Source organism: Vicia villosa, linkage group LG6, assembly GCF_029867415.1.
Source record: "Vicia villosa cultivar HV-30 ecotype Madison, WI linkage group LG6, Vvil1.0, whole genome shotgun sequence".
Taxonomy (NCBI): domain Eukaryota; kingdom Viridiplantae; phylum Streptophyta; class Magnoliopsida; order Fabales; family Fabaceae; genus Vicia; species Vicia villosa.
This window is the reverse complement of record NC_081185.1, coordinates 139,889,809-139,912,830: the sequence shown is the minus strand read 5'-3', so window position 1 is coordinate 139,912,830 and position 23,022 is coordinate 139,889,809. Positions and strand designations below refer to the sequence as shown.

The 23,022-nt window shown below is 36.1% G+C and overlaps 1 protein-coding gene across 1 annotated transcript; it reads left to right on the top strand.

Annotated features, from left to right (window-relative positions):
- Positions 1-19,905: 19,905 nt before the first annotated feature.
- On the top strand, positions 19,906-22,733 carry LOC131612554 (uncharacterized). Its single transcript, XM_058884324.1, has 12 exons — positions 19,906-20,146; positions 20,231-20,450; positions 20,549-20,625; positions 20,706-20,821; positions 20,932-21,043; positions 21,128-21,244; positions 21,341-21,432; positions 21,519-21,585; positions 21,694-21,775; positions 21,855-21,946; positions 22,037-22,180; positions 22,294-22,733. The coding sequence occupies exons 1-12, from the start codon at positions 19,961-19,963 to the stop codon at positions 22,438-22,440; spliced, it is 1,452 nt and encodes a 483-aa protein (XP_058740307.1). The 5' UTR covers positions 19,906-19,960; the 3' UTR covers positions 22,441-22,733.
- The last annotated feature ends 289 nt before the right edge of the window (positions 22,734-23,022 follow it).

Below are 23,022 nucleotides of genomic sequence, written 5' to 3'. Positions count from 1 at the left end.
TAAATCTTTTGGGTAAAACCCAAAGAACACGTGGCGGCTGGTAATTTAATCCGACGGCGGTCGAATAAATTAGCTTCACTCCTAGTATGTAGGAGTAATGATCAAGAAGTAAGGTCAAAAACGTGGGAATGTAAGTTATGAGAAGACATCTTTGAAAATGACAAGACGTTTCGGGAACAGGGTCATCAATGATTATGACGTTAGTCAGCAGTCTTGGAACTCTCAAAGATCAATAAGAAACGAAATCTTATGATGACAAGAAACGCCTATTTCTGTTGATTTTCGAAACAGGCATTTATTGGGGGCAATTTGTTAGCTGAAGATTTCATCTTGTAATATTTGTCCTTCGAAGAAGTGGAAAATCGAAGGAAAGATGGTTACTGATGGCCATCCCTTAAAAACAAAAGAATGGCTACTGATGGCCATGCTTCGAGAATAAAGATTTCTAAGTTCGTCATGAAGATAATGAATACTGAAAGCTAGTGAAAGTATGTGTCTTCGGGGACTTAGACAAAATTTATAAAATATATTCAAGTATTACTACTTAGCGTGTTTTCGTAGTGTTTTTAATACACTGCCACGCGTCGAAGACGGACTCAGGCGGGAAGATTTGAAATTCGAAGACGGTTTCGTAACTGTCCAAGTAACAGATGGCGTCGCTGGAAGTTCTTATGAGAGACGTGGCAGCAGATTAGTGTAGGACCGTTAAGGTCGAAACTAGTATAAATAGGAGTCTTAATGTTAGGATTCTGTGTGTTCATTTTGTACAAATCACTCACATATTTACTCAAGTATCAAGCGTTAAGAGAAAGAGTTCGCTGAGAAAATGTACGTATGACACCACCACTTTAATACATGTGTATTATCTTTCGTTTTCAAATATCTTTCAGAATTACTGCATTCCATTTACTTCTTGCCATTTACATTTCTGTATCTTTACTTTAATGTCATTTACTTTCGAATTACTTTCATGTCATTTATTTTCAAAGTCTTTAACGTTTCTGCATTCTAAGATTCTTTAAGTTTTAACAGTCCTTTTAGTTTCATATGTTTTGTTACTTATCTTTTCATTAAAATCATACTTACATATAACAAAGTGATTATCAAGATTACTTGTTCTTTAATCGAACAACGCTTATTGAAGGAGACGAATCATGAATATGGTTCAAATAAACATTGATAACAATCTTCTTGACTATGTGTCCTAGGATCAATCTAGTCGATCCTGCGAGTAACCAAATCATATTTATTATAGTTTGGAAGACTAGCGGTTGTTTACCGGAAATCACCGTAAACAGGTATTGACTTTCCTCAACCTTTTGAAGGATAATCATTGTTGTATCCTTAGATGCGTGTTCCTGATGAATTTTGAACGCTGAATCAGGTTAATTGAACACTACCCTTCCCCTGGGTTAAATGTGAGGGTTTTTTCATATAGAAAAGAAACTCCTACTTCAAGGCTCAAAGGGGTTGACTAGGGATTAACTTCCTTATATCTCCAGTGTTTGGGGATTTGAAACAATGCCTGTACATCATCAACAGGGTTTTACTTGAAAGCACACCATTTGAGATTATGAATATTGTATGCTCGTCATTCTCCCTTTAGAGTCATCATGCTTTATCACCGAGAGTTGGTATCACCAGCAAAGAAAAACATGTTAGAGCGAGGGCGAATGAATTTTTTTAAGACAAACATATTCAATGCATCATTATTATAGTTCAAAAACAAACAAGTATGACATATAAGTAGTATTGAATCAAAACAAGAAAGACTACACATGAACATGCATGATGATGTAGAGATTGTCAAAGTTGAGGAGATTTTCTCCATATGGACTTATTGCTTCAGAAGGTCCATTGAGTCAAATGAGAACTTCAAATATGGCCTTCAGGTATGAAGGATGATGACCTTTGCATCAATCAAGTTATGAACCTTATTTTGAAATGGCTGACAATCATCGATCGACTGACCAAGCGCCCTAGAGTAGAAAATAAATCGAGCGTTAGTGTCTGAACTTGCAGGACACTTTAGATTACTTATAGGAAGAAAATTCCGACGAAGTCACACAAGAGTTATACGTGTCCAACTTTAGGGATTTGAGGAAGAAGATGAGAAACTCGTTGTCTAGTTCGCAACATTAGAATTGAATTTAGTTGCAGCTTTGTCTGAAGACCTTTAACTTCTGTCTTCGAATGTCCTTCTATAAGAATCAAGCTCACTATATCCAGTGGGTCATAGCCTTTGATTCGGGGTACCTCTACTTCTTATTTTGAAGGTATATGGCTAGAGGGAAATAAACCCTCTTGCCCCTTGATAGGAATTGTACCTTTGAGTTTGAAGGCATCTGGTTGGAGGAAAATAAATCCTCTTGCCCCTTGTTAGGAATCTGGCTCTTGATGATGGCACCTGGAATTGCGCGCCCTAAATACTTGAGATCCTTGAAAAAGGTTAGTTAGGTGATGAGGACGAGTAAGCCCTACAAAGAGTTCAAGTTGTTAGTATACACACAAATCCTGCAAGGAAACCAAACGGTTAGGGTATAAACAAATGCTGCAAGGAAACCAAACGGTTAGGGTATAAACAAATCCTGCGAGGAAACCAAACAGTTAGGGTATAAACAAATCCTGCGAGGAAACCAAACGGTTAGGGCATAAAAAAAATCCTGCGAGGAAACCAAAGGGTTAGCAGCACACACAAGCAAGTCACACAAGTGTCCTTAGGTTTAAGGCTTGCATGAGGTTCATTAGGTACCTACCCTCCCCATTGAAGTTTAGTTGGCTCAACCTGTCCTATAAAGATCGGGTTCTAGGGAGCTCATATCATTGACCTTTCTCGAAGGCGCTTATCTCAGTTCGGCAATCGAATCACCAACCGAAAAGGTCCTGAAAGTCCAGTCCATATGAGTGTAGCTTCGAGTATCAACCAACTTCAGTCGGAACCAAAGCCAGCCATCTCGCTACTTTCTAAAAGGCCAAAGTTTAGTTCAACTAAGGTTCTAGGGGCGAATTAGTGCTTAATGACGCCACGCAGCAGCCAAGTGTTTCCTCGAGTCGGATCGCAAGGAACACCAGGACACACCAATGTGTCACACTAACGATGGCCACCATATCAACCACATCAGTATACGCTGTGCAGTCTCCTTGGTCTCATGCCATTTACCTAAGGTACTCAGATCCGGGTTAGGATCTTTCACACAAGTAAATACCCAAAACAACCCTTAAGAATAAAGCATACAAACAAACAATTAAAAACATTTATAATGAACTAAGCCCTAAGGTAAACCCCTCTTAAAGACTCCCCAGCAGAGTCGCCAGTTCTGTAACACGGTGAACTGACTTTAAGTGTCGCGGTTAAGCATGAGTCGCCACCGACTTTTATTTTGTCCAAGTTTAGGAAAGGTAAAAAGTACAGAAAAAGACCTTTTAAAAAGAAAAACGGGCTCGGGGGGTAGGTTATGAAAAGGGAAGGTGTAAGCACCCTTTTCATCCGTAGTTATCTACGGGCTCTTAGTATGCTTAGCTCTTTTGTTTTGTTTGAAAGTCAAAGTGTGTGTGTGTGTGAGAAGAAGTGTTTGTTTTCAGAATATTTTATCTTTTCAGTTAGTGATCTAGACCGAAATTAATTTCTTTTCATGCCCTAAATTACTAACACACGCAAGCATATAATATCATACAGGAAAGTAAAGGCAGAAAGTAAAAGGTCCTAGCTATTACAAGGCTTCGGGGAGGGGGTTACAAATTTAAACGAATGGGGATAAAAATTATTACAAACCCAAATGAAAATAAAATGGTATAAAAAGAAAATGAAATGATAAATATCCACAAGCAAAAGCTCGAATGTCTCAAGATGGTAATACCTCGCAAAAATCAAGAAAATGTTAGACACGAATATATGTATAATGACGGAGAATAAAAAATTATTAATTAACAAAACTAAGCGTATTAAATCTAAAAAGAGAATTAAAATTAAACAACATATTTTTTGAGTTTTTTAATGTGAGAAATAAAATCTAATTAGTGTAATTCTAATGCATATTTTTTGTATTTTTATACTTAGAAATAATAGCAAAATATTAAAGTACTAATAAAGTGGGTTCAAAATAAACATAACGGAGGTGTAAATAAAATAAAAAGTTGGCCCAATGATATCAGGCCCCAAAATAAAAATAAAATGCCCCAGGAGGGGGTTTAATTCGCAGGCAGGGATGTGTAACATGGGAAAAGTATGATGCAGTATGGGAAGGGTGATTGATAGTGCTGCGGCTGATTGATAGTGACATCGCCGTTGGATTCATCGAGTATCAATACCTCTTCATCGACAGTTAAGGATTCGGCGGAGGAGGGTGTGTTTTGGTTCATCGGAGATCCCCCGGGGATGTTCTTCCCTTTTTTTTCTGATCTTCCTGTAACAAGAATAGCCAAAAAAACAAAAGAAAAGTTTATTGTTCTAAACATTTGGATTGGTATCAATGGAGATGATTCATGATAGATTATTGTTAATTGATTTAAAGGATTATAATTTGGGTAGTGATGTTGTTTATTTTGTGAAATCTTTGCAGATTTAAATTAATTGTGTTAAGGAAAAAGGTTTATGGATATGGTTGAAAAGTTGGATTATACAAGATAGTTGAAATATTTGGTGGTTTTGTACGTGATTTTTATTTCTGCACTGTGTGTACGTAAAGGTTAGGGGGATGAAAAAGTAGTGGAAAAAAAATTGTTGGTTACTAGTTTTTAGTAGAAACAAAACACCATCAGACATATCATCATATAGTTTAACGAATTAATAAAAAAAAAATAACAAATGAATCAACGCTAGTATAAAAACATACATCGGAGCCTCATATGTTAATCATCGGTCAAAGGACAAGAATCCCAAGGGTTTTAAAAATATTACAGTAAAAACGTAAATTTAGGCCTCAGGTATCATCATTGGCCAAGAACATTGAAAAACATTTTGAAAAAGAGACCTCAGGTATCATCATTGGCCAAGAACATTGAAAAACATTTTGAAAAAGAGGCCTCAGGCGTCATCATTGACCAAAAACTAAAAGAAATTTGAAAACCTTTGAAAAGAAGTTGGTTAATTGTTGTTGATCAGGGTTAGAAAAGTTGTGTGTTTGTTGATGAGGTGGAGTGCTCTATTAGGTCAAGACTGATCCTAAAAAGGGAATGATCCAACCCAAAGGCCCATGGACCTTCCTTGATGGCCAAGATTGAGAACCTGGACGTGCTTGTGTCCAGGTACGTTCAGGTGCAAAAAAACTGATAAAAAAAGTTTAAAAACATGGAAATGCACCAAGCGGGAATTGAACAAAAAGTTTAAAAACATGGAAATGCACCAAGCGGGAATTGAACTCGTAATCTTTCTTTGCAAGCCTTTCTTTCGAACCAATTGTGCTATGTCATTTGTTTGAAATAAAAATTCAATTGAAAGTATATGAGCATCGGCCAGCATTTTGCAATTTATTAAAATATAAATAATTTAAGAGTAAACCATTATATTTTAAAATAGACTTTAAATCGAATACTTATAAAATTCAGGATATCACTGTAAATGAACTCAAGATTTTTATAAAACCCAATTTTTGAAATAGTTTTGAGTTTTTAAAAAGTGTGGGCAAATTTTGAGGTACAACACCATGCACTTTCGTAATAGGATTATAAACGCAACAAAGGTTATCGTCGAGCAAGGATTAGTTCAACAAAGAAGTTCCCTCATAGATACACACAAGGGGTATCTAATCATAAAGGGGTTCATCTATGAACATAACAAAACTTACATGGACGCTCTATGATAACTTGGGGGCAAGGGTCAGTCCAACTGGGGCAATACTGTGAACAAAGATGCATGACTACGATGGAGGGAATGCGACATATGTTAACTTCTCACCAAGGGGAAAAAGGGTCATAGGCGTTCCTTATCAATTTACAAGCTCTGAAGTTTGGAAACTGTGTGATACTATCCTTAGAAAAAGCAAAAGAGGTTCAGTCAAAGGAAACTCATAAAGTTCCGATACAACGAAAACCCACCGCTAACAATTTATTCCTGACAGGTTTGACGTGCCCAAGGAAAATTTGAGGTTACCCTTCACTTCTACAAGTCCATGAACTAAAGAGTGAAACATGGTCAATGGATTTACAAAGGAGATTGTCCCTAGGATTAATATGTTTTGTCATGCTCAGGATTTCAACCCTTACGATCGCTAAGCGTCACTCAGGATAAAAGTTGCACCTTCGGATTAATAATTCTTATGGGATGACCATGCAGGTCTTGGAGTCAATTCATTCGATCACTACTACGACTTTCCACTCGCACACTTCTATTCTATTTTCAATTTCAAATTTAGGATTATTAACAAACTTAAGGGAGAATGACGAATACAAATAACTAAGTCCAGCTAAACATATGCTTTCAAGGTAAGACCGAGCCGACGATGTACATGCATTGTTTCAATTCCTAAATAGTGGAGATATAAGGATGTTAATCCCTCGTCACCCCCTCGAGCCAGGAGTTGGAGTTTGTTTCTACTTTTCAAAGAACCTTGATTTCAACCAGGGGCAAGGTAGATTTCGATTGATTCGATGGTGTATTTTGGTTGTCAAGAGAATCACTCAATCCAAGCAAGGTTTCAAGCAAAGGTTCAAGCCTAAGGATCAAGCAAAGCAAAGCTTCAAGCATATCTTCTTCCTCACGTTCATCCAAGATTGAGGAAGCAATAGAGATAACATTCACAACATCTTCTTCCTCAATATATCATTCAAGATCGAGGACGTATCAAAGACGAAGCTTGCAAATCAAAATCAACATGACAATCACAACATTCAATATCCAAGGATCAATATTGCAAAAGGAGCATTCAAAAAGAAAAAGAAGAAGAACGCCCGCTAAGTCAAAATGGAAAATTTCATGAAAGAAAACAAAAACGACTTAGGCAAAAATTAGGGCATCCCGATGGGTCAAATTCAAAGGAATTGGATCATGCAAAAATAAGGGAGAAACAAAGGCGAAATACAAAGGATAATATTGTGACTGCTAAATCATCGAAGCTTCCCATCAATGCTTCAATCTCTACATTTTCATCAATGCTTGGATCTCTACTAAGGCTTTCGCTCAATATCAAGACTGAAACGATTCTCTTACAAACAAAACACATTCATTGGATTAAGCGAATCTTTAGGATTTGGAGAACATCAAGGAGAAAGGGGTGGGTTAAATAAATTTTGAGCCTTATATCCAGTGTTTCTTAAAACCGTGAACCAGGCAGAATTACAACATTCAAAAGTCCTAATTGAGGCGAGGTTAACTATGAAAGCATATTAAGCAGGATTTTGTTATACTGACTCCTAGGTTTGTTAAAACCATTTCTAACCATTGTGCTTCTTCAAGCATTCGTTTCTAATCATCCAGTCCTAATTCATAACGGACTTCGATTTCAAAACTTGCATACGCATTACATTGGAGTTACTTCTCGAAGGGTACAACGTCATCTACGAACATGCAATTAGCATCGAGGAGATCTCGAAATTGGTAAAATAAAGGCGATCATTTATAATAAAGAACTTTGCATGGGGGAACCACATCTAGAGGGTTCTCCTAAACAGGGGCAAAATTTCAAGGATCACAGGGGCGTGCAATCAAACATCCTATTCACTAGGGGCATTCTTCCTAAGGTGCAACCGACTTGGGGCACACCTCGAAACAATAACAAACAGGGGCATGTCAAACATGGGAAGAATTCAAATTCAAGAGGATAGAACACTATAGATAGCCCTCAATGTCCTGGAGATCAAGGGCATACCCTTCAATCTAAACGTCGAAGCATATGATAAGGTTATTTCTCGGGGTACTACCTTCATGGCTTGGAGATCATAGGCATCTTTTTCCATCAAACATTGGGGCATTGGATATCAAATCCATAAAGCGAACAATTCAAAATGTGTGGAGAACCTCAAAAGGTTAAAAGACATGGAGAACTTCGAAAATAATCAAAAGGCGTGGAATAATTCAAAGGGTCAAACTGGGGCAAGGCGCACAACAAAAGGGAAAGACGTTCTCACACTTTACAACATCTGACAAATCTTTCTCCTAACTACGATCTTCAAAATTCAAAAAACAGGGATTGGGAAGTCGCGCTAGCATCACACCCCACCTTATCAAACAAACCTACAACTCCAGCGAGCTATATACGCTTTGGTTATCAACAACCTATCATTGGAACATCATGCAAATACATATAAATCATGCATTACATACATTGGCTGATACATTACACCATACCTTTTTAGGTAGTCTTCTTTAAGACAAACCTCACGATCCTTTCTAGGAACCTTTTCAGGTAGTCTTCTTTAAGACAAATCTTACGATCCTTCCTAGGAACCTCTTCAGGTAGTCTTCTTTAAGACAAATCTTACGATCCTTTCTAGGAACCTTTTTTTAAGTAGTCTTCTTTAGGAAAAATCTTACGATCCTTTCTAGGAACCTTTTCATGTAGTCTTCTTTAAGACAAATCTTACGATCCTTTCTAGGAACCTTTTCAGATAGTCTTCTTTAAGACGAATTGTCATCCTTTCCAAGAACCTTTTTAGGTAGTCTTCTTTAAGACATTTTTTTCTAAGAGCCTTTCCAGGTAGTCTTTTCTAAGACATTCATCATCCTTTCCAGGAACCTCTTCAGGTAGTCTTCTTTAAGACATTATTTTTCTAAGAACCTTTCTAGGTAGTCTTTTCTAAGACATTCATTGTCCTTTCCAAGAACCTTTTCAGGTAGTCTTTTTAGGACATCTTTCATCCTTTCCATGCAATCTTCTTTAAGACATTCCTTATCCGTTGGTAAGAAACCTTTTCAGGTAGTCTTCTTTAAGACAAATTTCTATCCTTTCTAAGAACCTTTTCAGGTAGTCTTCTTTAAGACAAATTTTCATATCCATTCCAGAAACCTTTTCAGGTAGTCTTATAGAAGACATTACTTCGTTCCACTCGTTACATCAATCAACAAATACATAAGCATGAGCATTATCCACATACATAAACATTACCAAGCCGACATAAGCATAGTCGTGGTGTAGGGGCGAACATGGATTAAACAAGTTCAATGGGCTTAAGGAGAAAAAAATCTCGGGATGACACCAGCATACATACATACATATGCATTAGCATATAAATATCATCTAGTGCATTCACGTACTACAAAATCCCAGTTTCCGACCCTCGAGTCGTGAGTTTCCAACCCTCGTGTTGTGATTGGTTTGTTTTCCGACCCACGTGTCGTGAGTTTCCAACCCTCGTGTTGTGATTGGTTTGTTTCCCGACCCACGTGTCGTGAGTTTCCAACCCTCGTGTTGTGATTGGTTTATCTTCCGACCCACGTGTCGTGAGTTTCCAACCCTCGTGTTGTGATTGGTTTGTTTTCCGACCCTCGAGTCGTGAGTTTCCAACCCTCGTGTTGTGATTGGTTTGTTTCCCAACCCACGTGTCGTGAGTTTCCAACCCTCGTGTTGTGATTGGTTTGTCTTCCGACCCACGTGTCGTGAGTTTCCAAGCCTCGTGTTGTGATTGGTTTGTTTTCCGACCCTCCAGTCGTGAATGTACGACCCTCGAGTCGTGAGTTCCTAAATATGTCGTTTTCTTTCCGACCCTCGAGTCGCGAGCATCATCTTCAGACATCTACAAGATACCATCGAAGACTTTATGCGGATAAGCTTGCTAGCGCTATAGCAAGTGAATCCTATTGATGCAGGTAAGCTTGTCCGAACAAGGGCAAGTGAATCCTATTGGTGCAGGTAAGCTTGTCCGAACAAGGGCAAGTGTTCTCCTATTGGTGCAGGTAAGATTGTCCGAACAAGGACAAGTGACTCCTATTGGTGCAGGTAAGCTTGTCCGAACAAGGGCAAGTGACTCCTATTGGTGCAGGTAAGCTTGTCCGAACAAGGGCAAGTGACCCTTATTGGTGCAGGTAAGCTTGTTCGAACAAGGGCAAATGACCCCTACTGGCGCAGGTAAGCTTGTCCGAACAAGGGCAAGTGACTCCTATTGGTGCAGGTAAGCTTGTCCAAACAAGGGCAGGTGACTCCTATTGGTGCAGGTAAGCTTGTCCGAACAAGGGCGAGCGATCCTGTTGGTGCGGGTGAGCTTGCTAGAACTATAGCAAGTGATCCTTTTCGGGTTACACAAACTACGAAAACTTACTAGAACTATAGTAAGTGGGGTTCACAAATTACGAAAGCTTGCTAGCGCTATAGCAAGTTAACTATCTTCTACATAACAAATTGTGAGTCGTTGCTATTGATAGTTACGTTTGCCAATCACGTTAGTCCCTCGACAATGATCAAAGGATTTTACAAAGGGTTATTCAATGGGGTTTATCACGTTAGTCCCCCGGCAGTGATCTTCTCCAAGACTACAAAGGGTTTTACAAAGGGTTCCTCAATTGGGTTTATCACGTTAGTCCCTCGGCAGTGATCTTCTCCAAAACATCATCAATAACAAACAAAGGTTTTATTTCTCTTTTTCAAAGTTACTAACATACTTCAACTAACATAACTAAGAATCATGCATCATTCAACTAACATACCTCATTCATACATAATGCATATACATACATTGCTCTCATTTATTTTGAGAAGCTCACTGCATCATACATTACATGCATCATAACATTGCATAAAATTCAGGTTGCCTTTTTAGGCCGTACTACAATCAAAGCAAGTGGTTCCTTTCGAAAGCATCTGCTTCACATTCTAAAAAAGAGGGGTATTTACCTTGGGTGACATCTGTAAGCCCATCACCCACAGAACTTCTTCCTAATAGATGCAAATTTCAGGGCATTTTCAGTGTTCAATCATCTTCCACCTATATGAGAAAATCAAGTCAACTTTGACTGGCCATAACTTTCACATGGGGTATCAAAAATTTCCCAACCAAAGCCTATTTTGAAGGAAATTGGATTCTCTACAACTTTGTCTCTCACAAGCCAAGGCCAAAAATGCATCATTTTGAAGATATGGTCAAAGAGATTACAGGTCCTCCAAAAAAGTCAACAGAAACACCTTTTGGGTCAAAGCTCATAACTTGAGCATGGAAACTTCAATTGAGATGAAACCAAAAGGAGTGTTTAGAGGACTCTTTGAGCTTTCCAAAAAGTCCTAGATCATCTCCATGTGATAAAAATTGAGAGAGATGTGATTGATACAAGTTGGTCGATTTTCAAGAAAAAGTGAGAAACCATAATTGGCAAATTTCAAATTTTTGACTAATGGGCCAAAGTTCCTTGATTCTAAACAGGCCCAAGACCTTAAGGGAGACCTTTTCATCCATCATGTTATTTTTAGGATTTTTAATTTATATTTAGTTGAATCTTTATTCACTTAAATATTAAATAAATCATTAAAAGTATAAAATAAATGGATTAAATCATGAATGATATTTGGAATTTATTTTAGTCTAAAATTTGCTAAAGAAATCGTGAAAAAAAGCTTGATTAGGGGTTGACTTGGTTGATTGGTGACTAAATTGGAAAGTTTCAATATCTTTTTCAATCAAATCTTAATGTATCAAAAGATGGAGATTTAACTTGTTTGGTTGACCTAATCCATTGCAATATAAGGACCCAAGATACTCAGACGCGGAAAAAGGAGAGAGGTTTCGCAGCCCAGAAGTGAGGACGCCGAACTCAAAAAAAAAGTCAAGAGAATTTTGAATTCTGTTTGGATGTTTGAAGGAGATTCAAAGGATTTTAGAGGTTCAATCGTGTTCCTGGAAGATTATTGGTCGTTTACCAATCGAGACCGGAGTCCACAGCGTCCGGAATCGCGTCCCACAGGCCACAGTGTTCTTGTTTTTTTTTTCAATTCCGATTACATCCTTTCGCGCATTGTAAATCTATTTTGACTGCATATTCGTGTTTAGATTGATGATTAGAGTCTTTCTGCACATTTAATTGAATTTTGGTTGCCATCTGAGAGCTCCACCATTATTAGGGTTCTAAAGTTTTAGTTTGGGGATATCGGAATACACAAGGAATTGGCCGGAATTAATGGCTCATTTGGATTCGTAGGGAAGATTATGGTCTACCTGGGTTATTATTATGCATTAACATGATGATTTGTTGCAGATTGGTACCAAAGCCATGGGCAGAATCGAGACATGAACGAATGGGAGAGATGATGAACAGTGTTCCCGCTTTGTTTTGTTTTTTTAAATTTATGAATTACCTTATGTTAATTGGAAATAGGTTGTTCAACAGCGAACGAATCATGGTGAAATGGTTGAAGGGAATGACCAGTATCTTGGTGCGTGGAGGAGCGAGTTCGAACCTTGCCCCACGCAACTATATGTTTTTTCACTTTGATTTGTTGCAGATTGGGTGTTGCATCCAGACGTGAGACTATGATATGCCCTTCATCCAACAACCATCAGATCTCTGCCGCTCCAAATCCAACGCTCCAGGAGCTACGATCTCACCATGGACCCTCGCAGGCCATGCACACAGGATGCTGTCCAGGTTTCTTTTATTTTTTTTATTTATATGATATTTACATAATTATTTAACTATATATATATATATATATATATATATATATATATATATATATATATATATATATATATATATATATATATATATATATATATATATATATATATATATATTAATATGTATATAACTTATTTTTTTTTAATTAAATTAGGATTAGAATATGGAATTAGGATTTAGGGTCATGGTTATTTAGATTTATTTTCTCGATTATCTCGATTATTCGAGTTAATTTATTTTATTCAACCTTAATTATAAAAATCATAAAACCCTAGAGGTTTATCAACGTATTAGGGTTTGTCCAATCCCACTGCCCATTTGGCAAAAACATTAATCCTCAATCAATTTTCTCCTCGATCCGACTATACCTATTAGTCGCATTGGCGAGAAATAAATTTAATCTAATTAATTTATTTATTAATATTAATTCTGATTTAATGGGTTCTTGGCTAATTCTCTCCTCAATCCGACTAAATCTATTGGTCGCATTGATGAGAGATAAAATAATAAAACATAAATAATGAAATTCATTGTCATGTAATAACCAAATCTATTGGTTATGAGAGGTGATGATAAAACATGAAATTTAATTATACAAAATTAAAATATACTTTATTTGCCGCTCGTGACGATCGAATCTATCGGTCAGAATGGCCAGCAATACATTATCTAATTCGTTAATTATAATGATCAAATCTATTGATCATCGCACGTAACGAAAACACATCAAACCAGGGTTGTACGCCAATCTTAAAACACTCATCTCTTCGATACTGCGAATAAGGTAACTCAAAATGCCTTGCAAACCACAAAATTCAAAACTACGATAGGCCATTCAAAAAGCCTTCAAAACAACTTCATATCAAATTCTAAGGCGTACAACCCTGTGCCCCGAACTACGTTGACTCTGATTCTCCCTAAGGAGATACGTAGGCACTTGGTAACAAGGCAAGTCCCCTTCCTCAAAATTCTAATCAGGTTCGAATCTTGCCATTCACCCTATATAACTTTCTATCACCTTTCTTTATCTTAGCCATAAAACTTGACTTTATAATGCAAACCTTAGGAAAGGGTTGAGGGTGCCTAACACCTTCCCTCGACCTGATTATGATAATCTTACCCCAATCTCTTAACTGCGTAAGGTTTCCTATTCGCCTTGGTAGAATAGGTGGCGACTCTAAATTTAATTTTTAGGGCAAGTTGCTACAGATACCACGACGTCCTTTTATTTGTTTGGTATATTATCAGGCTTACGGGTGGCTGACTATGGTTTTTGTTGTTATGTATTCTTGTGTATTAGGTGTCGTTATTATTTTAGTTGTTTATGATCTTTTAGGAAGATTTAGTTTTGTTACTAAGGTGATTTAGGATAATTTCTTGTTTTTGTAAATAATACTTGTGGCGAAAATAATACACATGGTATGTTGGAAGAAAATTGGTTTATACCTGTTGAGTGTCTTTTGTTGTTTTTATTCATATGATTTTAAGACACTTTTTAACCCTTTTTTCTATGTTTTTTAGTAGAATAGCTTATGTAAATAAGTGATTTTTGTTATATGTAAATATTTGGTATTTTGATCTATTTTCTAGTGTTTCAGTTATTGGTGATAGCAAAAGTTCAGAAAAGTCGGGAAAAAGTCGAAGAATCGAGGATTTTGACAACTCTGAAGGTGTCAGTGTTTGCTTATATTCGCCCGGCGCATGGCTTGGAGGCGAAGCTCCGCCCGGCGAGTTGTAGGCGAGACAGGGGCGAAGCTGCTCAATTTTTGGCCATCTTTCTGCTCTAGAGCGCCCGGCGGAGCATCTGGCTCGCCGGGGGAAAAAGATATTATTTTGGGTCTCCTTTTGTACTTTTAAAGTCACGTGGCCTGTTTTAAAGGGTTCCGCTCGGCGAAGCTTTTCTTCCGCCGGGCGAATTTGTGCAGATGTGCCATGCTATTTAGGTGCTAGTTAGATATTTTGAGACACATTCCATCTTTTATTTCTCTCTCTTGAACCAAAATCAATCATTTTGAGTGAGAAAACCCTAAAACTTCCATTGTTAACTAAATTCAAGTTTTTATCCATCAATCTTTGAGACTTCAAGTTGATGTTCATAAAGCTTGATTGTTTGCTTGTTGCTCAAGTCACCATGGAAATGGGTGGCTAAACCTTCTTGGTGTCAAGATTAGAGGTAGATGATTTGCTTTTAATATGTATATCTTTTGATCTTTTGTATGTGAACAAGTGATGATCTATATATGGTGAAAAACCTTGTGTTTATATATTTATGAGATTTGTATTCTATTTGAGAAAATGTTTTCAAGTCTTGACCTAGGTTTTTTCATCTATCAACAAGTAAAGTTTAGAAATAGCTTTGTGAGTTGATATTCACCTATATTAAGCTTTGAATGTTGTCATTTTGATAGTTAGGTTGAGAGATTATTTAAGGATCAAAATGGCAAATCTCACAATATGGTTTAGACATGAAACATATTGAGAGGATATGTGATTATATGTATCATTCATGAGTTCACATATTTGATCAAGAAAATACATTAGAAGTAAATTATCAAAAATCTAATCTTGACATTCTTTTACCATCTTTTAAAACCACATACCAAGTTTAACACTTTTTGCATGAGATCAAAGAGCTACGTTACCAAAATCAAAACCAACCCTATGTTTACTTTAACTCACGACAACATAAACTATAGAACGGCGGTGATATCGCACCAATCCCTGTGGAAACGATAAACTAAAAAGTACTTCATTATATCTTTCAACAATACCATATCACTTAGGTTTTGATGATAACAAAGTATTTAATGAACAATTCGGTACACTAACATATGTTCAAGTGTGCAGGATCATTAGTCAAAGAATTTACCGGACTCTGACACTAATAGGAACATATGAAGAGAAGCTTGAGACTCAGATTATGAAAGATCATAATATGATGACTCAAATTCTGAATGATAAGATTTTAATGTCTCACATCTAGGGAATCCGACTTCTGGTGGAAACTTAGACTCTAAAGACCATGTGCAAAGGAACTCAACCTCTGACCCGTACTCAATTTCTAAAAGTAGGTCTATCTTGTGAAGTCCAGTCATAGGTTAAAAATACGAAAAAAATCGTTCGAAAAAAATATTAAAATAGGGACTAACATGGCTCAGTTAAATTTTGTAAATAGAGACCTTTTTTATCTCATGGACTAATTTGAACTCTCCCTATTTTGTGATGGACTAAAATGGGTCTTCACTGGTGGTCCAGTCACGGTTCAAAAGTAAAAAAAAAAATTGGTTTGAAAAATATATTAGTAGAGGGACTAACATGGCTTGGTTAAATTTTGTAAGAGATTTAATAGAGACTTTTTTTTCTCAGGGACTAATATGACCTCTACAGTTTTAGTGAGGGACTAAAATGGGACTTTACTCTTATTATAAATACAAAATAATTATTAATTTCACTTTAGTAAACGTCATTTTTAAGTGAAATACACTAAATCGAACTCTAATGTTATATTAGGCTATGTCTCGACTATACTGACCTCAATCAGGTGGCCCAAAAGATTTTTATCTACCGCCTAATATACACAAATATATAGACAACTCGCTCAGGTATAAGTTATTATCATTCATGGACGTATATTCTGAGTATAATCAAATATTTATGCTCGAACCTGATGGGAGGAAAGTCGCATTCATGATCGAGCAAGCCAACCACCAATACAATATAATTCCCTTTGGAATGAATAACGTGGGCACGATGTAATAAGAAGCCACGCAACAAGAAGCCAAAGAATACGTAAAGAAATGCGACAAATGCCAGCGCTTTGGAAACATGCATATCGCACCCCCTAACAAGCTCAAGTCCATGCCATCTCCCTGGCCGTTTGCATGGTGGGGTATGTTTTTCCTTGTCCCATTCGTCACTAGAACCAACAAAAACAAAATACCTCATAGTTGCGATCGACTACTTCACAAAATGGATCGAGGCCGAACCGCTAGCCAAAATCACGTCTCAGAATGTTCTACGCTTCTACAAGAAAAAACATCCTTGCTAGATTCGGGGTACCCCTATCCATCATCACGAACAACGGCCCCCAATTCACTAACAAACTCTTCCAAGAGTTTGTCATAAATCTGGGAACGAAGCATCACTTCGCGTAAGTTGAGCACCCACAAATGAACGAGCAAGCGGAGGCAACCAACAGAGTAATCCTGCGATGCCACTAAAGAAGATTAGACAAAATCAAGAAAAAGTGGGTCGAGGAGCTCCACAGTGTTCTCTGGGCCTACCGAACCACACCCCACTCCATTATCGGGGACACCCCATTTCGCCTCACATACGGGATAAAGTCCATAATTCCCGTAGAGGTATACGCCCCCACCAGGTGAACCGAGGAGCCCCTCGAGGAAGAAACGAATGGAAAGGCCGTCAGAGAGGAACTTGACCTGGTCGAAGAGGTTCACTCGGACGCACCCCTACCCGAAGCATCGCTCAAACAAAAAAATTACTCAGAGATACGACACAAAAGTCATCAAGAGAATTTGAAGTAGACCGTTTAGTGCTCAAGAGAAACCACAAGGATTCTCGCGAAGGCAAACTGGCCGCAAAATGGGAAGGCCATTATCGTGTCCGAGCAAAGACCGAAAATGGAGTCTAATATTTAGAAAATCTACAGGGAGAAGAACTTGCTTGACCATGGAATGCTGAAAAACTCAAGCAGTATTACAGTTAGGAGCCAAAAACGCTCAAAACACAAGAGCAACTTAGGTACACGTCCAACACCTTAAGTTGAAACGAAACGACAAAAGCTCGCTCTCTTAATCGAGCATTCTTTTAGTCCTTCGGAGGGGCACGCATGTCGAGCACCCCTTCGTAGAGGTACCATGAAGGTAGAACGTCCTGCTCGCGAAGGAACCGTTCACACCATAAGACTCAAACCACAACACAACGAGGCCCTACGATAAAAAGATTTCATTCATTGAGTGGAGTACAAGTTCGAACAAAGCTAAATAAAAATACATCATTAGCCTCAGGGCTTAAACACCTTTTCCTCGCCCATACGCTTAAAATCCTCCAAGTGAACGAACATGTACAAGTCTTCGTCCCATTCTGAGTCAGAATTGCTTCCTAACCGCATGTCCTCTAAGGCGAAAAGAATAAAAAACACATAAAACACAAGGAATCAGAGAAAGAGACTTACGATTTAGGGTACAACGAAGGTTTTGAAGCTGAAAGTGGAGGCGTCACGGCGAAGCTACGGTGGAAAGAATAATCAAAGCGCTCACGAAGGATGAGTGAAGTAGACGAAAAGTTCAAACAAATCAGTTTGAAAACTATTTATAGGCGCTAAAAAAGAACCTCACGTGCCTCGCACGCCTCCCCTAGCAGTGACGACTCAATGGTAAACCTAAGGAACCTATGATTAGCCTAGCCATCATTACACATTAAATGCGACATGAGTAGCACCCACGCGTCACTATTCTAAATTATGGGCCAACCGTTCCTCTCCCTGGTTCAACCCTTCTGCCCGCTATGAAGCAGATGTCAGGCCCCGTTTACCCCGGTAGAAGCTCTTTTCCCGACTACTTAAGTCCTCACTTCCACAATTGGAAGCAATGACTTGGGAGCTCCTGTTCCAGACTGGCCCAATTGGTCCAACTGGCCCAATCCACCTCTTGGCCCAATGCATCTTGGCCCAAACAAGCAACAGCTCTCCCCGGGCGAACGCAAGAGGTAACCGAGCATGCTAATGCGATGTGCTCGGCAACATCCTTCTATGCGCGGTTCCAAGCCGCAAATCACGCATGGAACTCCAAAAGACAAAATCTATTCAAACATATTTGCCCTATAAATAGCCCTCCCACCTTTGAGGGCAAGGTATTCACAATCTTACCCAAAATCTCATACTTGTCTGTTGTACCTCGTCGTTCAATCACTTACTTTGGCATCGGAGTGCCTTGCAGGTACAACCCTTTTGAATCATGTAAATTAAAGTTAATGATAAGTGACACACATTTTTTATATCTTATCCAATAAATTTTTGAAGAATATTTTTAAATTAATTTTAATTGAAATAATATTTTTAAAACTAAAATTATTATTATTTTCTTAAAAAATATTGTATCTTAAAATTAAAAGTATTTCAAATTGTATTTCTTCTTTATTAGTATTCAATTACTAAAGTTAATTTTTTAAAATTTCTATTTTAAATATACATTAATAATCATTTAAAATGATCATAATAATATTTTTATTAAAAAAATAATATATTGGAATATTTTGATTAATAATTTATTAGAATTAATAACAATAATAATAATAATAATAATAATACTATAAAAAGTGAAAAGTGAAAAAAATTAAAAAAAGTGAAAAAGTGAGTTGGAAAGTGAAAAGTGAAAAAGTAAGTTAAAAAAAACTAAAAAAAGACTTTTTTTTCCCCCCAAATTATTAATTTAGACTAAGATAATCAAAGGGAATTTTTGTGATTTTCAAAATAAAAAAATTTCTTATATTATAGATTCTTCTTTATTAATATTCAATTACTAAAGTTAATTTTTAAAAATTAAATGCTATTTTAAATATAAATTAACAAACATTTAAAATGATCATAATAATTTTTTTATTACAAAATAATTTATTGGAATATTTTGATTAATAATTTATTAGAAATAATAATAATAATAATAATAATATTATAAAAAGTGAAAAAGTTAAAAAGTGAAAGGTGAAAAGTGAGTTGGAAATTGAAAAGTGAGTTGGAAAGTGGAAAGTGAGTTAGATAGTGAAAAATGAAAAAGTGAGTTAGAAAAAACCAAAAAAAGATTTTTTTACCCCTAAATTATTAATTTAGACTAAGATAATCAAAGGATATTTTTGTGATTTCCAGAACAACAAATTTTTTTATATTATAGATAGATTTTTCTTTATTATTATTCAATTACTAAAGTTAATTTTTAAAAATTAAATGCTATTTTAAATATAAATTAACAATCATTTGAAATGATCTTAATAATTTTTTGATTAAAAAAATATTTATTGAAATATTTTGATTAATAATTTATTAGAAATAATAATAATAATAATAATAATAATAATAATAATAATAATAATAATAATAATAATAATAATAATAATAATAATAATAATAATAATATAAAAAGTGAAAAGTGAAAAAGTGAAAGGTGAAAAGTGAGTTGGAAAGCGAAAAATGAGTTAGAAAGTGAAAAGTGAAAAAGTGAGTTAGAAAAAACTAAAAAAAGACTTTTTTTACCCCAAAATTATTAATTTAGACTAAGATAATCAAAGGATATTTTTGTGATTTCCAGAACAACAAATTTTCTTATATTATAGATGTAGCTGCTAAGCTATCTTAATATTGACTTCACAGCCGACTTTGTTGAATATATTTGATCGCTAACTATTTTAGCCATGGATGAAGATGGTAAGAGAATGGAAGAAGGACTCAATGCTAAAGATGATGATGTGTTGAAGAAGGAAGAAACAAGCAACATCAATGAAGATGTTAATATTGATGAGCATGAGACAAACATAATGGTTAAGCAAAAGACAAAAAGGATTGCAACACTCGATGCATTTAGGGGCCTTACCTTAGTGGTTAGTTAGTTAGTGTAATGTAACCATTGTCTAAAATCTTTTATTTTTGAATTAATTAATGAATGTATGTTTTTTCTGGGCTAGATAATGATACTGGTAGACAAAGCTGGTGGAGTTTATCCAAGCATCAATCACGCGCCGTGGAATGGATGTGCTTTGTCTGATTTTGTTATGCCTTCCTTTCTTTTTATGGTTGGTATTTCCATAGCCCTTGCACTAAAGAGAGTAGAGAAGATAAAATATGTTGTGAAGAAGATAATGGTAAGGACATTGCAGCTTCTGTTTTGGGGTATACTTTTGCAAGGTAAGCAAAACTTCTCAATTTCACTATATACGTTTAAACTAAATTTTAAATTAATTATTAAGGGAAAATAGGTGCAATAAGATAGTATTTGAGTACAGGTGGATTTTCTCATGCCCCTGATGACCTGTCTTATGGAGTCAACTTGAAATTGATTAGATGGTGTGGCATTCTTCAGGTATAAATAATTAAATTTAATATTATGCGAGGATTAGTGCAAAATAATCATATTCAATGCAATTTTGAATGTGTGTGCAGAGAATAGGTTTTGTGTATTGTGTTGTGGCTCTAATAGAGACATTTACCACAAAGCTTAGACCCACTACCTTGACTTCTGGACGCATAGCCATTTTCAAAGCCTATAAATGGCAATGGTAAGTTTTTCACATTTACAACTATAAATTGATAGTTTTTTATATTGGTTAGTGAAAATTGTCAACTTGCTTTAATTAATAGTATATATATTTATATATGTGTGACTTAGGTTTGGAGGCTTTATGGCATTTCTCATTTACATGATCACAACTTTCACACTCTACGTTCCAGATTGGAGTTTCGTAGATCATATTATCGGTGACGAACCAAAGCGATACACAGTATGTTCACTATCTATCTCTAATGTCTAAATTGTTACTTAAAGCTTTCATTTTTAATATGTTATTCTTCCTTCCTTTTATTAGGTCAAATGTGGGGTGAGAGGACACCTTGGCCCTGGATGTAACGCTGTTGGATATGTGGATAGGCAAGTTCTGGGAGTTAACCATTTTTATTCGCATCGTGTTTGGAGAAAGCTGAAGGTGAGTTCTGAGGAGACAAATACTAGTCTTGTAAGAAGAAATTTTGGTCTTGGAGAATGATGAGGATATTTATAATATTTTCGTTTTGTTTTGAAGGAATGCACATTCAATGCACCATATAAAGGTCCACTTCGTGAAGATGCTCCAAGTTGGTGTCTAGCTCCCTCTGAGCCTGAGGGCTTGTTGAGGTTTGCCTTTGTATTTTCTTTAGTTCTATCTTCTGGTACTAGAGTGTGTATCAAGATGTTTATATTTTAAGTGTTTTTTTACCTAGTTCCATATCAGCAATCCTCTCTGGCACCATAGGCATCCATTACGGGCACGTCTTGATTCATTTCAAGGTGACAAAATCTCACCCTAAGTTATATTTTACACACAACAACCTTTATTCTATAATTTTTTATTAAATTCATGAAATGCCTAAAACAGAATAAATCTTATTATGGCAGGGTCATTCAGAGAGGCTCAAACATTGGGTCTCGATGGGGTTTGTGTTACTCATAATCGCCATTATCCTTCACTTTTCAAATGGTAAGATAATGTAACAATCACTTGTGTAAATCCATCACTCAAGGTAAATCTTAACAAAAAATTACAAAATATTCTGCAGCTATCCCAATTAACAAGCAACTTTATAGCATCAGCTACGTTTGTTTGACAGCCGGAGTAGCTGGAATTGTCTTCTCTGTTCTCTACATATTGGTAGGGAATTTTCAAATTTATAGCATCATTCAAGTGTTTCTTGTTTTTTTGCATCTTGTTATTCTTTAAAACATTTTGATAATGAAACAGATAGATGTTTGGGGGTTCCGTACTCCATTCTTGTTCTTGGAATGGATGGGAATGAATTCTATGTTAGTGTTTGCGATGGCAGCTCAAGGCATTTTTGAAGGATTTGTAAATGGATGGTATTATGAAGATCCAAATAACTCACTAGTAAGAAGCAAAAAAAACATTATAAAAACATATTATTTCCATTATATATAGTCTGTCTTAATTATCAAAATTTTTTGATATGTTTTCATTTTATAAATGGAAATATAAATCAGGTACATTGGATCAAGAAACATGTGTTTGTGAATGTTTGGAAGTCAGAGAGTGTGGGAACTCTCTTGTATGTTATCTTTGCAGAAATTACTTTCTGGGCAGTTGTTGCTGGCGTGTTGCACAAGTTAAAGATATACTGGAAACTGTAAGAGAATATGAGAAGGAGGATTTTGGCATTGAGTCATTCATATAGGCAAGATCATCATAATCAATAAAAATATTTATCGATCATTTGTTGTATTGAGTCCAATAAAATGACCTCTCATTTTTCAAGAATTCTTTATCTAGGTTGGATCCATATTGATCATTTGTTTTTTTCGATATCAGCCCAAGTTGGCCCAATAATAATAAAAAAATGACATTGAGTGTTTATCAATGTTTCAAGAATTCATATTGAATGAGCTGGTTCAACTGGATGAATCGGAACCGTCCAGTTTGCCAATTGGTTTGGTTTTTGTTTTAATAGTCTTTTTTTTGTAACAGGGTTTGATAGAGTCTTATTGAACTAGTTTAACCGTGGTTGGTTCAATCGATTCTTATTTTTAGTATTTTTACTTTTTTTAGTTATTTATGCTATTCAACTATGGTTGAACTAATTGAATCATGATGACCAAAATTCTCTCTGGTTCTATCTTAACTCGTGTTATTTAAACATTGGTGTTTTGGATTTTTCAATCAAATTTGAGTAGAGACTCAACCTTAAACTTCTTTCACACGAATTTAACCCTAAT